A 17189-nucleotide genomic window follows, 5' to 3' on the forward strand; every position below is an offset into this window, starting at 1 on the left:
TTGTCAGTGGAAACAGAAAACCCGGTTCCAAACTAAGCACTGGCCCCGAACCAGCCCTGGAACTGCTTTGGTGGAAAAGGGGCATGTGTGATCAGTGCACGCTCAAAGGTAAACCTGTAGATGGCAGTAATGCAACACTGTGGATGCCAGCTGCCGTAAAACCCAAAAGAAGAAGGTAAACCTGCGCATGCGCACACACACACACGGACTTCCTCTGTCTGCTTGACTGCGTGAAGCCAGCGATTTCATGCACATTATTTGCTTTAATCCCCTCAAATTAAATAACTTCCCAGCCACAGAATGGCCTGATATTTTGTGAGATGTTACAGAAATTAACATACATCACAACGACCACATTTCAGAGCGAACTACAGTTCACCGATTTTATGAAACCGAAAGGTCATCTCGCTTTAACAGCTGCGCCTCGTCAAAGGTTAATTAGTGGACGAGTTTCTTGCCGCCTTAAAGGAACAGTCCACCATATATCCATAATGAAATATGCTCTTACCTGAATTGAGACGAGCTGCTCCGTACCGAGACGAGCTTTGCGCGACCTCCCAGTCAGTCAGACGCGCTGTCACTCCTGTTAGCAATGTAGCTAGGCTCAGTATGGCCAATGGTATTTTTTGGGGCTGTAGTTAGATGCGACCAAACTCTTCCACGTTTTTCCTGTTTACATGACCAGTGATATGAAACAAGTTCAGTTACACAAATTGAAACGTAGCGATTTTCTATGCTATGGAAAGTCCGCACTATAATGACAGGCGTACTAACACCTTCTGCACGCTTCGGCAGCACATCGTATCAATGTGCTGCCGAAGCGTGCAGAAGGTGTTAGTACGCCTGTCATTATAGTGCGGACTTTCCATAGCATAGAAAATCGCTACGTTTCAATTTGTGTAACTGAACTTGTTTCATATCACTGGTCATGTAAACAGGAAAAACGTGGAAGAGTTTGGTCGCATCTAACTACAGCCCCAAAAAATACCATTGGCCATGCTGAGCCTAGCTACATTGCTAACAGGAGTGACAGCGCGTCTGACTGACTGGGAGGTCGCGCAAAGCTCGGAGAGGTACGGAGCAGCTCGTCTCAATTCAGGTAAGAGCGTATTTCATTATGGAAGTACGGTGGACTGTTCCTTTAATGCATTTGAGATCATAGTAAATGATAAAAACGCCCTATTAAACAGCCCTATTCAACACCACAACTGTAATAATCCATATTACATCAAGAACCGCTCAACTAAGTAAAGAGAAACGACGTGAAGTCTCTCTTAATTCATAAAAATAAAGAAAACACATTAAATTAATGTGTCCATGCTTTTGACTGGTACTGTATAAACCACACCATCATACTGGATAAATACATTCCTTTGCACTCGCTGATAATAATGCAAAATAATCGCTCGATTAGAAAAGATTCAAAAGATCTGGTGGTGAAGAAGCGTCCCAGAGGATCAGAACAACCTCGAGTGCGAATCAGACGTGACGGCGAGGAGGACGTCTGTCGTAATTACGATCGATTCACGCTGGAGAAGCGATCGCTGTATAAATCGCACACATGGGAGAGTCTTCGACATGTTGTCCGTGCATACTGCATACACCTCGTTTGTGCTTAGCAAGTCACATGACCAGAACATGCATGCCGTCTGCATGCATGCACCTAATAACGTAACCTAAACCCCGCCCACTAAATCAATCATTGCTCCTGTTCCGTCGTCATATAGTTTAACTGCTCTGTTTTTAAACTTGCTTTGTTTTGATGTGGTTTTGTTGAGAGTACAGGAAAGAGTGAGTGCTTCCTGTACGTGTCTTTATATAATCAGGAAAAAACAACCCCCCCCCCCTTTACCAACATGATGTCATGGAATCTATAATGATATGTCAGTTAGATAGATGATAAAATAAGGTGTCTTTCCGGAAGTTTCTACAGATTACTACCCCCACCTCTTAAACGGGAACTGAAGGCAAATTTATCATCAAAATTCTCTCATTTTATTAAATATAGGAATGCATTTCCGACAGCTATTTTGTCGCTGCTATAGCAAGTTATGAGTGTTTGAAATATGCTCTGTAATATATCAGTCCATATGTCAAAGCGACGGCCGTAAACGAGATTCGCTGAGACCTGTGCGAGACATCGTAGGACGGAAGTAAAACGTACAGCGGAAATCAAAGTGACCGACATCTGCCAACGTTGTCAAAAGACGCGCGTGCCCTCTTTCAAATGCTGACGTAATCAAGCCGGACGTTTTCCCTGTGTCTGAAATCGCTCCGTACTGACTATATAGTGTGGACGCCATTTTGTAGTGCTGTCCGAAACCTTAGTGAGGATTACGAAGGAAATGCGCTCGGTATAATATGCATTTATCACAAAAATACACGCATGTACCGTATTTTCTGGACTATAAGCCGCTACTTTTTTCCTAGGTTTTGAACCATGCGGCTTATACAAAGGTGCGGCTATTCTGTGGATTTTTCTTCCACCACTAGGGGCGCTCTAACCGGAAGTAGAATCAAAAATAAGATAGACGAAAAATCAATGCAAAGAAGAATTAGCAGAGCTTTAGCAGATAGAACACGCACGACAAATTACTAACTGGTAATTATTTTCAAATCCAGCGAAGATGATTAAAGTGACTTGTGGTTTCAAACACAGGAGAAATGAAGGTAAATAAATACCGGTTATTTTCTCTTGGTTCTGTTCCGTTTTAATCAGCAAAGTTGCTGCCGTGTTAAAAGGCACTGTTCGGAAAGAATCTGTTCAGGTACATACATGTACATTTACAGTACAAAATCGTTCTGTACATGCAGTAAATATCTAATTTTTCAACATAGATATCTGCGGCTTATAGCCCGGTGCGGCTTGTATATCTTTTTTTTTTTTTTTTTTTTAAATAGAGCGGATGCGGCTTATATACAGGTGCGCTCTATAGTCCAGAAAATACGGTATTTATTATTTTCAAAACCTGCCAGCCGCCTAATCTGGCATGTTTTAATTGTGCGACAGAAATGACGTAAATACCAGCGCGACAGACTCGTCCTTATCCTGTCATCTTTCCAACTCTTCTCTATTCCACGTTGGTTCGAAGTCATATGGAATAATCTCCATCACTGATGAAGCTGGCAAATCTCGAAATGAATCTAAATTGGAATGATACGGTGGCGATCTGGCTGCTGTGTAAACAGTTTTCAAAATGGCGGCGGTGACATTTCACGTTTGAAGTCTCGCACAAGTCTCGTGAAGATCGTGCGGATAAGCGGCGCCTGCCGTGGACCAAACGAACTACGTTCAACATGGCTAAAAACCGAAAAGGCCGATAAGTGTAATATAATATGCCAATACGAGTCACGATACAAGGTTAATAAAACGGAAAACGTAATCGAATAAACACGTTCATTAAGAAATAAAGCAAGTTTAAAAATGACTTCAGTTCTCCTTTAATGTCAAACTAATAAAGAGCAAACAAGGCTTCAAGACTCATCACATCAAAACCAGGAAACCATTTCTAAACACGAGTTTCCAGTTTATTTGATCACGTGATGTGTCGCTAATACGGTACGTCCTGTAAATGGTCTATCGACATCTCAGGCATGATTTCACATAAACCAAAACATGACACAGCACGAGTCCGATTTCAGTTCTTGCCAGGTAGGTTCCACCCAGAAGGACTTAAAAGTGCTTAAAAGCTTAATTGCTCATTATAACGAGATAAACTGGTTCAAACTGGTACAACAATGGTGACAAAAGGACGCCAATGATGCTGGAACATGTTTGGTCACAGGGAAGAAACACAAACATATCATTACGCCATTCAGGCAACGCTTTCCATCTGGAGCACTCGTGTCACGTCACGCATAATAATAATAATAATTTTTAAAAACTGTACATCCAGTCTTGTATTAAGACAAAAATAAATACAGTTGCGTGCAAAAGTCTTGACAAGTTTTAAATAAGAAATAGCTTGAAAATAGGGGTGTTCACACGGCACATATTTGCATCGATGCTGCACCGATGTATTTTGTTGCGATTAGGGCTGTGCGATATATCGAATATACTCGATATATCGCGAAAATTCTGTGTGCGATACATAAAATTATTATATCGTAACTATCGAGTATTTTATGGTCATCTTCCGACTTGCGTTCGTTTCGTGTTTGTTTAAAACCTTTTCCGGTGGTTTTCTCTCTGTCCCTCAGGCAGTAACGTGAGAGGCTGCCTAAGGGTCAAGAAAACAATAACGTCACGCACTCGCCAACCAATCCCGGGCGACATCTCGGTGCTGAAAGGAACTTCCGGGAAGATTTTCTAGTTTCGGTTGTGTTGCCAGATTGGGCGGTTTTAAGTGCATTTTGGCGGGTTTTGAACATATTTTGAGCTGGAAAACGTTAGCAGTATCTGGCAACACTGCCGGCGGGAAGATTTCCTGGTTCCGGTTTACAGCGCTGACTCAGTTCGTGCAATCGCTGGTGTTGTATAGGCTACCGTGTAAGCTCTGGCAATTTCAGTGACAAATTACTTCCTAAAAGAACTAGTAAGGGGTCAGTCAACTGGCATTTTTTGGATATCGCGAGGAGGACGTGGAACAGCAAATGCCAGTTTGTAAAGTGTGCAAAACAAACAAAAAAAACCTGTCATCACGAAAGGCAGTAGCACGACAAATGTTCCATCACCTGAAAAACTCACCCGGTACAGTATGAAGAGTCTCTTAAACTCCGAACTACTTGCCCCCAAGCTAAACAAATGACCATAGTGGCCTCGTTCTCCAAAGCCCCCCATATGAGAAAACGAGTCAGAGATGGAGAGCTATGACGGATGCGATCACTAACTTCATTGCCAAAGACATGATCCCAGTTAGTATAGTGGAAAAACCAGGCTTCCAAAAATTACTAAAACACACTCGATCCCAAACATGAGCTGCCTGGTCGCAGACATTTTACAGAGAAGGGAATACCGGCATTATACACATCTGAGAGGCAGAGCCAGAAAACATTCAGTTCAAAAGTGTGCAAAGAGGAAAATGATGTTTTGCAGATCTCTCTCTTCTCTCCCTCAATCTCTCTCTCTCTCTATTGTGAATGTTCCAGTGGTTCTCAGTAGTCAGGTTAACAGCTTGGAGATCTATTTTTTAAAATAATTTAATGAAAGAGCACTTTTCTTATTTAGGCTAAATGTCTTTCTCAGTGTTGATCTTGCACTTTATTGATTTGAGCTCTGAGCAGCTCTGTATTGCGTTGCCCCTTTGTTTCAATTTTCAAGATTGTTTTTGCAGTTTGTGCCACATCTTTGTTGAATTAAAAATAGTCTTATTTCAATTCAATTGTGATTAAATCACCAACATGAAAATTTAAAATGCGTTGTTGAAAACCACCTGTAAAGTTAACCAAGAATGTTATTTAATCTGCAGGGATTGTAGTGAAAACAGTAAAGAGTAAAAGTTAGATTTCATGGGGTCCTTTAGAGGAGATTTAAACATATCGAGAGATATATCGTATATCGTGAAATGGAGAAAATGTATCGGGATATTCATTTTTTCCCATATCGCACAGCCCTAATTGCGATATATCTTACACCGGTGTAAATTTTGTGCAGCGTTCACACGTCACAAACCTGCTTACTAGAGAGAAGCGTGTTAGCACCGGTGCAGCCCCACTTGCGTTCACACGGCAGTTTTTGCGACCATGCTATACGATAGTAATAATGCGGAAATGAAACATGCGCATGCATGAAAATGTACTTCCTTTTCCCGGTTGTCATGGCATCACCAAGCGCCGGGAAAACAACGTGGATGAAGACACCAGTGTTGCCAGATACTGCTGACGTTTTCCAGCCCAAAATATGTTCAAATCCGCCAAAATGCACTTAAAACCACCCAATCTGGCAACACTGGAAGACACGCAGTTCTGTTGTTGTTGATATTCGCCATTTTGGAAGCGCAAAATACCAGGATGCAAATTATGCAATGCCCGTATGTAATCAACTCTCCTCACGCGTAGCGAGTCTACCCCTGTAGCGTTCAGACGTCCCATTTTATATCGGTGCTGCCCCGCAAACTAGCATTTACTTGGGAGTAAATTTCTTAAACCACCTCCCGAGCAGGGTTAGATTTGCACCGGTTTAAGCAGCTTTCAGGGGCGACACCGGTATAACTTTGTACCGTGTGAACGCTCTAACGGGGCAGCCCCGGTGCTACACCGGAGTAAAAGTTGCTGTGTGAACACCCCTAATGAGTTTTTCCTTCCTTGAGCCTTCCAGACGTGTTCAAAAGAAGTCGGCGTTGTCATCTGGCTGGGATACAACTGATAAGTCAAGGGGGGGGGGGGGGGGGGGGCCAAACAGTCTGGCAAAGTTACAGCAGGGTACAGAGACATTTAGCAAATCTGAACGCAACGCTAAACCAACCGTGCTACGGTACAATTTACCTTAACCTCCTAAGGCCCAAGCTGTTTTTTTACATGCATTTTTTATTTCTCTTTGCTATTTGGGCTTATTAGAACCTGATTAGAATAAAAACCAAGCATCATCTTTTGAGAAGATGTACTTTTAGAGAAAAAGTATGTCCACATATGTGGATTCTTGTTCCAAATTTCCATAAAGTGCTGTCCACGCATGTGACCGCTAAGCCCTAGGAGGTTAAAAAAGGTATACAAACTTTTGAACTAAAATGCATGACAACAATTAAAAAAGGAACCTGGGTAAATAATCAACTATTTGTTTCTCCGCTGAGTAACACTAAAGTTGGACGCTATTGTTTAAAAAAAAAAAAAGTCAGAGATAGCTAGGACACACCCAGAAAGTGTATTTACATACATCACAATTAGTCACGGTTCCAAGGCTTCGACCTTCATGCCAATTGCTGGGCTTCACATGACGTCACATCCGCCTCAGTAGTTATTCAGAACTTTAGTTGATGGTCGACCAAAGCTCAGCTGACAAAGCGTTTGTATGGAGAAGCTGCATTGCTCGCATGAAAAACGCCTTACGCTTGCGTTGTTCGAATCGATCAAACCGTCAAGCTGATAAGTTTCTTCAGGGTTCCCTGTGAACTAATAAAAAAAAGGCTGAACAAACACAGGATTTCACAAAATGACGTCGAGAAAGGTGGCTTTTGAACCTCTCGCTGAAATCGAAGGGAGCCGAGTCGACGCATGCTCGAGTTTGCAGCGATCGCTTCTTCGTGAAAGGTTTGTATTTCCCTCTCAGCTACGTCCTTAGTGTTTCCCAAGTACTTTTCTTGCTATGTGTCGTTATTTTACGGTACTTTTGTTAGTCACGAAGCGCTAAAGTCCCCAGCTGTTTCTTTGTTTACTCCTCACAAAGTCCATATGCATGAAGGTCGCGACAAAATTCTTCCCCAGCCGTACAGTTACAATGCGCCGTGATCACTTCTCCGTCTTGTTTAACTAAGATCCAGGTCTTTAAAGGGGTTTCTGATGATCGTTGTGAATGATTTAACTGAGAGATGAGAGCCAACACAAGTGAGAATCAAGCCAACTGTTGTTTGTTGCAGCGCTTCGTTGTAAAGACGCGAACGAAAAGCTTAAAAAAATAAAATAAACATACTTAGACGGGCAAAAACAATCCAGGATTCATTCAGTAGCGACTTGATAGCGAGGTCTTTTACCCAGCCACGTAGAAAAAAAGTCGTAAGCCTCCGTACTCTTCCACGCTTTCATCTGTTTTGCGGTGTAGAAGGACGTCTGCAACACCAGATAGTTCGAGATGTCGGGGAACTCGACTGAAGGGTAGTTTTCGAGATCGTATGATAAATCCTTCTTCCCCAGAGTGTAGGGGTCGATTCCATTGCACATAGCGATCTTCTGAATATATCTAAAGCCAGCAGTGGCTTCTAGATTACGAGCGTACTCTGATAACTTATCACTAGGCCTAGTTGTTTGCGCTACGGCAGCCGTTTAGACCACCAGCTATTTCACTTCCGGTAAAAGTGCTAAGAAAAGTCCAGCAATACGACGGTCAAACACCAATCACCATAGACCACTGCCTAGCCTCTGTTGTAATTTAACGCAAAAAGCGTCGTATTGCATCCTGAAACGTTGCGTCCAAGATTTTTGTTGTCTCTAAGATTTCTACATTAGATTTCCCTTTAATAAGGTACTGGACGTCGCTGGAACATATTGACGGACAAAAAAAAGTCTGGATTTTTTTTGTTTTTAGGAGCCAACACTGAAACCCAACAGTTATCCCTTACGCTTAAGATTGTTGAAATTTCCTTCAACTAATGCCACTGGAACTGCGCAAACAACAACAACAACGTCCCCGTAACATCAGCAAGGCACGCAACTGTTCATTTCTCACAGGAATAACCAAAAAAAAAAAAAAAGGCAACCCCAACAAACAATTTAACGCCCGAATCACTAAAAACACACCCCAAATGTTTGAATATAGACATATATAATGTGTTTCAGGGTGGAGTTTTCTGTTAAATCAGTGTTTCTCAACCACTGAAGCGCCATCTAGTGGGCTGCGAAAAGAAAAACCCAAGCTGAAGTTAATTTTTTACCCTACTCATAGTAGGGTACAATTGCGAGGTTGCATCCGACGTCACATTTGTCTCATTAAGCTACGGTCACACTACAGCTCGCGATACTTTATCGATGAAAACGAAGCAATTTGGTGGCGATATACACGTGAGCTAAAAGCTGTGATCACGCAGTCAGTGAACACTTGACTGTCACGCCTTTACCCGCTTGAACCTGGCGCAGCTCGAGCAGCCGCATAGTTCGAATTACGGGGGGTACTGGGGGGTACTATACACCCCAATGAAGACCCAGTACCCCCCAAAGAGACAAAAATATAAGTTTTGGGGGGGTCCGATATTTTTTCTGATATTGTGAAAAGGAATATATAATTCAAACCAACTCCCATTCGGCATTCTTACTGTAGGAACATCTCATCTCATTATCTCTAGCCGCTTTATCCTTCTACAGGGTCGCAGGCAAGCTGGAGCCTATCCCAGCTTCACCACTGAACAGCGAGGGAAAGTTGATGAGGTAATTATACATGTCTGGGTATTCCACCTCTGGCAGTTCAACATCCACTGACACGTGAAAACTCCGTCCGGAAAGCCATAAGGGTCACTAATCTGTAGATCATTTATTTTAGACATGTATCTAGTTATCTGTTCATTAGAAAAATGAGCCGTGTAGTCCGTCGGTTGAAATTGATCCATTCTGTACACGAGTGCAGCAGTATTCAGCGGTGTTTTTTACCGACAAGATGGCGGCTGTGTACTTTCCGGTCACGTGACTGCAAGATCTCTATACCAAAGACATCAAAACTCTGGAATAACATCTGGAATTCTCTCATCTCATTATCTCTAGCTGCGTTATCCTGTTCTACAGGGTCGCAGGCAAGCTGGAGCCTATCCCAGCTGACTACGGGCGAAAGGCGGGGTACACCCTGGACAAGTCGCCAGGTCATCACAGGGCTGACACATAGACACAGGCAACCATTCACACTCACATTCACACCTACGCTCAATTTAGAGTCACCAGTTAACCTAACCTGCATGTCTTTGGACTGTGGGGGAAACCGGAGCACCCGGAGGAAACCCACGCGGACACGGGGAGAACATGCAAACTCCGCACAGAAAGGCCCTCGCCGGCCACGGGGCTCCAACCCGGACCTTCTTGCTGTGAGGCGACAGCGCTAACCACTACACCACCGTGCCGCCCCTTGTAGGAACATTTTAACGTAAATTGATTTCAGACAGACACCCCTATTGTGGGCCGTACCATTTTTAGTCACCGCAGCGCTAGAACGCGCTAGAGCAGGGGTTTTCAAAGTGTGGGAGAGTCAGCCCCCCCCCGCAGAGAGCAAATAAACAACAGCGCCCCCCCCTTACAATTTTTGTTGTTGCTATACTCAATGTTCCATTCGTATTTAAAAAAAAATGGGTGTTGTACACATTTTTTATTGTTTTCTTTTACACATTTTAAACATCTGTGCTTTTTGAAAGCATCTTTTTTTTTTTACATGTTTAAAACATATGAGCTTTATTAAAACATTTTTTTTTACACATTTTAAACATCTGTGCTTTTTGAAAACCTCTTTTTTTTTTTTTTACATATTTTAAACATCTGTGCTTTTTTTAAACATCTTGTTTTACACATTTTAAACATCTCATAGCATCGTTAGCTAGCACCTCTTGGCAGACAACACACTGTGGCAGTGGAGCATCTTCAGATCCAGTCCATGAAAATCCAAACTTTAAATAATCGTGGTCGTACTTCCTTCTTTTTTTGCTTGGCCCAGACTCTGTCTCCTCACTCACTGTAGCTTTAGGTACTAAAAATCGATCCATTTGGTCTCTGGCAAAGGCTAGCTGAAGTTCGCTAAATGTCCGCAATAGTAACTTATTCTGGTTTATTTTTCCTCACGTTGCGCCCCCCCCGAAGAACTCTGGCGCCCCCTAGGGGAGACGCACCCCACACTTTGAAAAGCCCTGCGCTAGAAGCAACATCTTCTAGTCCACACTGTATTCAGCTGATTCATCAGATACAGTCCATGGGTTTGCAGCAATTTATACAGTCTGTGGTTTGCAGCAGAAGACGTGCATTGGTAATGTTAGTTGCTAACCAACTTTTAGCCTGTTGAAAGTGTGTTATTTTACAACTTTCATTTATTAAAGTGATTTGTTCTTTCAGCTCATGTCACGTCTTTATACGTTGAATTACTTACTCACTGAGGCCAGCAGGCTACAGTGGACGGACGTTAATGTTAGTTACCAACGTTAGTTAGCACGATAAGCTAAGTCTCTATTTAAATCAAGCTTATTACAGTGTGGTATAGAAACGATTCTCATTTCAAAGGAGAAGAACTCCATATGTTTCCATTCTCATTTTATCATGAATAAATTGTGCCCTTCTGAAATTCATTTGGCACATAGGCCCATCCTCTGTGTGTGTGATTAGGCACAAGAAGTTCTGATGTAGGCCTCGCTAAGCCTATGTAAAATTACAATCAGAACCTCTGGGGACTGGGGGCAACATAAAAAGAGCCAGGTAGTAGGCCAGCCTAGGCAAAATAGCCTAGTACATGGATGTTTTCTATTGTTTTTACTTACATTCCTTTTGTATTATTTTTAAGATAGTCATAGTTTCATCTGAGTACCCTGTTTGAGTTTATTCACAGAGACAGTAGGCCAAACATGAGGAAAAGAAAAGGGCCAGACATCAGGCATTTTTTTGGTGCTAAAAAAGTAGTAAATATTAGCACTAAGATCTACAGACAATTACAGTACAAGTGTAGGTGCAGTTAGGTTTTATACACTGTTCATGTGAATAAAGAAAATGGGTTCCCAGCAGACAGGAGAGGCACAGCAGGACGAAAGAGAGCAAGACATTCAACAGGACTGTTCTGCATGTGTATGTGACTCATTTGTAGTGTTGATACGGGCAATTCCATGTAAACGTCAACCTCACCATGCAAAAATAAAGCAACATGTAATACATCAAAACCACTCCCAGAGATATCACCTAGGCCTGTATTTTACAGATGTGAATAAGTCGAACCAATTTGTAACCAACCTAATGTGTCACTGTCAGTCTTTCTTTCTTATAACGTAAACCTCAAGCTAAAATCAACTTTGATCATGTACAATTCTATATTATTGCCACAAGCCACAGAAATGTATGCTAAAATCCACAAAACAGCAAAACAATAGCCATCCTAAATATTATTTAAGAACTTTGATAGTTTTAGCTGATATTTAGAGAGTTTTTCAAAGGGTTATGGTGGTTAAATTGCTGATTTTCTAAACATATGCCATGTCTATCTCAGACGCGTCACATCCATAACGGAATTTCGTCACATCCATAACGCTGACTTTTCCTTCCGAAACTCTGCATGAAATACAAAATATTTTAAACAAAGATTTTTTTAATATTCACCTTGGACCCTTCTATCAAATGGATATCTCCATTTCGACATTAGGTTTACAATTTCACAGAGTTTGATAAAAATGTACAGTCACCCAAGAAAAGTGATACTTTTTCTGTAACGTCCATAACGCATCTTTTATTGGCGTTTTCTGGCATGCCCTAGATGTACTATGGGAATTGTTCTTGTTCTATCACTTCTCCAGTATGGTACAGCCTTAAAATATGCAACACCTGTTTAAATACTGGGAGACAATAAAACATGCACTGGGTCATTTGTTGCCATTTTGAGTTCAAGTGTCACGTCCATAACGCTGGAATTGCTCATACCCAGTTTGTTCTGACAAAGAAGGTTATCAGGTTGTACTGCTGTTTTTCTTCTGTGGTCGTACTGTATGGTTTGTCATGCTTCTTAATGACATTAAAAATTATTGTTCAGAGTTATTGTGTTGAGTTACTGACACCGACTTCCATAGACGAGACGGGACAGGACCGGGGGGGGCGGGGGGACGATTGATATGATAGTGGACCATGATGGTACCCCCCAATTATGGTGGGGTAATTCGCACTCTGAGCGGCCGCACGTGCTCACGGAGCACGTCGTGCGCACGCTTGGGACCCGGCCATTACGGGAAACACCTGATACTGATTTGAGCACACAGTGATATGGAAGCTGTTTTCACAGAGGCTTTGTGAAGTTTTATCATTATCACGGTCACGTTTGTTTCTAGCCATGTTTATAACGCTGTTTTAAATTTTTGCTTTATGATTTGCTTTTGTTTTTATTGCATTTATTTAATTCCTGGGCTCCCATCTGTAACAGGGAGCGATGTTGCGTCCCATTAATACACTTTTACAATAGGTTATTAGATTCTAATAGAATACATAAGCCAAAATAATTGGAGATCTTTTTTAAATGGACCCCGATTCATTATACGTATGAATATGTGGGCCTTAAAGTTGAAAATGCTGAGAACCCCTGCATTAAATCATTAAAACATTGCCATTGTGCCCATCCCTATAAAGTCAGCGCTCACCAGGTTACTGAAGAACCCATCCCATTAAAACACCATAAAAGGTACTTTATCAGTCACGAGTCACCTATTAAACCATTACAATAGTTTATATTCTTAAACAAAAACACAGTCTTAATTTTGAACCGGTTCGCCATTTTGACGATGAGCATCTAGTCAGCAGGAAAACACTGCGAGTGACATCATTGGAGTGAAATATCAGGAATTATTACACATACAGGACACTTTTTCGATGGAATAAAAACACATGTTCTATTCCCTTCTAGCAGGTTTCATTCATTTAGTTTGATAGCATGAAATATTGTTAGCATATCGCTTATCCTACGTGCATTACGTCACTACCCAATGGAGAATAGCGTTGAATATGGTTTACGATATTGCATGGTTGTCAAGGCAACATGATGTCACACATCGGCACTGATGCGAATATTAAAAGAGAAAGTTTTCTGCTGCGCATGCGCACATTGTTCGCTGGGAAAATGAAAGACGTGCTGAACATCCAAAAGGCTGCCAAAACTTGATTAGATATTCTTCACACATATTTACAAGAGAAAAACAAACCAACAGACATAAAAAACTGGAAAAGTGTGTATGTAGTATAATAATAATAATAATAATAATAATAATAATAATAATGACTGGCTTTTTTTCCAGAGTATATGAGATATATTCTATTCAGCTACTCATCTTCAACTCGCTCAATATCATGCTAGCTGAATGGAATATATCTGATCTACCACTCAACGCCAGGCAATATTATTTAATTATACCACGGTTTTGGTTTCCCATGTCCCGGATGCAAGTCGTATGAAAAATACGAGTGGTGTATTTCCCAGTAAAACACTCATATCATTATTCCACGAAATCGAGTCGTACATGAGCTGATAGCTGACGAGGCTCGTAGCACCGAGTCAGCTATAAGCCCTGTATGACGAGATTGAGTGGAATAACTTATTCTGTCCACATTCATTGGATTTTGAGAAACAGAGCATTTTTATTTTTTGCAAATTCAATAAATAAAAACTTTATACAAAACGTCCGACAAAATCATTTCCAATTAGAATGTAAACAAACCGGCAAAATGACAGGAGCAATTAGTGAAAAATGCTATAATAATAATAATAATAATAATAATAATACTTGAAAAAAAAATATGATCTCATTGCTCATATCCAGTGAATGTGGATAGAATGTTTAAGTTATTCCACGAAACTAAGTCGCAAATGCGCCGATTTTGTTTTCGAATATTTTTATTTCATCATCGGTTGGTTCTTTTTTTTTTAAGTCATTGGCAAACCAACTTAAAGGTGCATTACTGCCACCGAGTGGGCTGGAGTGCTGAACAGGAGATTGGGGGGGACTATTCTTTTAGTTATTTCTGTTTTTTTAAAATACTTGATAAAGTGATGTATCTGACTCGATGCGCTCCGCCATTTTGTTTTTCTCTACTCACGGTATAGGAGCTGATATCATAGTAGTAGAATAGCCAATCAGAGCGCACGATTGTTCAAATCCAGTGAACGTGGACAGAATATTTAACAGTTATTCCACGAAATTGAGTCATATATGCGCCGAGTTTGTTTTCGAAGAGAGTTTTTATTTCGCCATCAGTTGGTTCTTTTTTGGTGGTTGGCAAACCAACTTAAAGGTGCATTACTGCCATCGAGTGCGCTGCAGTGTTGAACAGGAGATATATTCTTTTAGTTATTTCTGTTTCTTTTAAATACTTGATAAAGTGATTTATCTGACTCGATGCGCTCCACCATTTTGTTTTTCTCTACTCACGGTATATGAGCTGATTGGCTACTCTACTACTAGGCTATCAGAGCACGCGATTGTTCATATCCAGTGAACGTGGACAGAATATTTAACAGTTAATCCACGAAACTGAGTCATATATCCGCCGAGTTTGTTTTCGAAGAGAGTTATTTTGTCATCAGTTCTTTTTTTGGTGGTTGGCAAACCAACTTAAAGGTGCATTACTGCAACCCAGTGGGCTGGAGTGTTGAACAGGATATATTTGGGGGGCACTATTCTTTTAGTTATTTCTGTTTTTTTTAAAAATACTTGATAAAGTGATGTATCTGACTCGATGCGCGCCGCCATTTTGTTTTTCTCTACTCACAGTATACGAGTTGATATCCTAGTAGTAGAATAGCCAATCAGAGCGCACGATTGTTCATATCCAGTGAACGTGGACAGAATATTTAACAGTTAATCCACGAAACTGAGTCATATATGCGCCGAGTTTGTTTTCGAAGAGAGTTTTTATTTTGTCATCAGTTCTTTTTTGGTGGTTGGCAAACCAACTTAAAGGTGCATTACTGCCACCGAGTGGGCTGGAGTGTTGAACAGGAGATATATTCTTTTAGTTATTTCTGTTTCTTTTAAATACTTGATAAAGTGATGTATCTGACTCGATGTGTGCCGCCATTTTGTTTTTCTCTACTCACGGTATATGAGCTGATATCCTAGTAGCAAAGTAGCTAATCAGAGGGTGCGATTGCTCATATCCAGTGAATGTGGATAGAATATTTAACAGTTATTCCACGAAACTAAGTCACAAATGCGCTGATTTTGTTTTCGAATATTTTTATTTCATCATCGGTTGGTTCTTTTTTTAGTCGTTGGCAAACCAACTTAAAGGTGCATTACTGCCACCGAGTGGGCTGGAGTGTTGAACAGGAGATATATTCTTTTAGTTATTTCTGTTTCTTTTAAATACTTGATAAAGTGATGTATCTGACTTGATGCGCTCCACCATTTTGTTTTTCTCTACTCATGGTATATGAGCTGATATCCTAGTAGTAGAGTAGCCAATCAGAGCGCGTGATTGCTCATATCCAGTGAATGTGGACAGAATATTTAACAGTTATTCCATGAAATTGAGTCATATATGCGCCGAGTTTGTTTTCGAAGAGAGTTTTTATTTTGTCATCAGTTGGTTCTTTTATGGTGGTTGGCAAACCAACTTAAAGGTGCATTACTGCCACCAAGTGGGCTGGAGTGCTGAACAGGAGATATATTCTTTTAGTTATTTCTGTTTCTTTTAAATACTTGATAAAGTGATGTATCTGACTCGATGTGCGCCGCCATTTTGTTTTTCTCTACTCACGGTATATGAGCTGATATCCTAGTAGCAGAGTAGCCAATCAGAGCGCGTGATTGTTCATATCCAGTGAATGTGGATAGAATATAAACACAGTGAATTCGATTCATACAGACAGCTGTGTCGGTTAATTCGGGTAAGCGCATGGTGTTAAGTTCATGCAACACAACTGGGTTACATTTGAGCAAAACAAAAACTTTTGGCACCTGTTTCCTGAGTCTACTCGAGGTGCTGGAAACGCGCCTGTCCTTACAGCGGAGTGAAACGCGGTTTCGGTTCGACCCGACCCGACCCGTGTGAGAGTTTACCATTTCAGCTTCTTCCTGCTCGCTTTCAGTCTCGTCTTTATCCCTCGCTGTGTCCTCCTGGGTGCCGGGGCTCTGCGGCTCCTGCTCGCCTCTCCGCTCCGCTTCAGATTCAGTCTCTCCCGAACTGCAGCAGAAATCCGGCTCGGACAGGGTACCGGTATCGGTATCGGAACAGGATGAAGCTGGGCTCCCGGAGCGCTCAGCCTGCTCTCTCTCCATTGCGAAGCGTCGAGAAAATGTTGAAATATTACTCCGTGTTTCCTGAGGACATGGTGCTGGTGTTCTCCTCTCCTGGAGCTCACACTGCTGAGAACTTCCACACCGATCATAAAAACCCCGCTGCGGGGAAAGGTGCTTTAATATAAACCCCGCCCTACACTGATTTAGACACGCCCCCTTTTGGACATAACTCATGCTGTTGACCTTTACACGCTGTCAAAGTTTACACTCTCACAGCTCGGCATTTCCTCCAAAGCCTTTTTCAGACGCACTCTCAGTTACAGGTATTTCTTTGTTCGAAAAAAGTGGAATCTGACTGAAGCCAAACATCCATCCATCCATCCATCGCTGACTACGGGCGAGAAACAGGGTGCACCCTGGTGTACAAGTCACCAGGTCATTTCAGGGCTGATACATATGGCCCTTTTCCACTACCCTTTTTCAGCTCGCTTCAGCTCACTTCAGCCCGACACGGCTCGCGTTTCGACTACCAAAAAACAGCACGACTCGGCTCGCTTCAGCCCTGCTTAGCCCCTAAAACTCGCACCGTTTTGGAGTGGGGCTGAAGCGAGCCAAAGCGAGCTGAGTGAGGCTGGGGGCGTGAGCAGACACTCCCCT

At 41.7% G+C, this 17189-nt stretch overlaps 1 protein-coding gene across 12 annotated transcripts in view; it reads right to left on the reverse strand.

The window, feature by feature from the left end:
• Nucleotides 1-16670, reverse strand: part of mast4 (microtubule associated serine/threonine kinase family member 4) — a 254178-nt gene extending 237508 nt beyond the window's left edge. For 11 of the 12 annotated variants that reach the window (XM_060912518.1, XM_060912517.1, XM_060912516.1 and 8 more), the window contains exon 1: nt 16353-16670. In XM_060912518.1, the coding sequence (XP_060768501.1) occupies nt 16353-16571 (219 nt within the window). In that variant the 5' untranslated portion in view covers nt 16572-16670. The remainder of the gene's footprint in view (nt 1-16352) is intronic. The other variant, XM_060912519.1, reaches the window with a different exon arrangement.
• Between the last annotated feature and the right edge of the window lie 519 nt (nt 16671-17189).

This window comes from Neoarius graeffei, chromosome 28, assembly GCF_027579695.1.
Source record: "Neoarius graeffei isolate fNeoGra1 chromosome 28, fNeoGra1.pri, whole genome shotgun sequence".
NCBI classification, from domain to species: domain Eukaryota; kingdom Metazoa; phylum Chordata; class Actinopteri; order Siluriformes; family Ariidae; genus Neoarius; species Neoarius graeffei.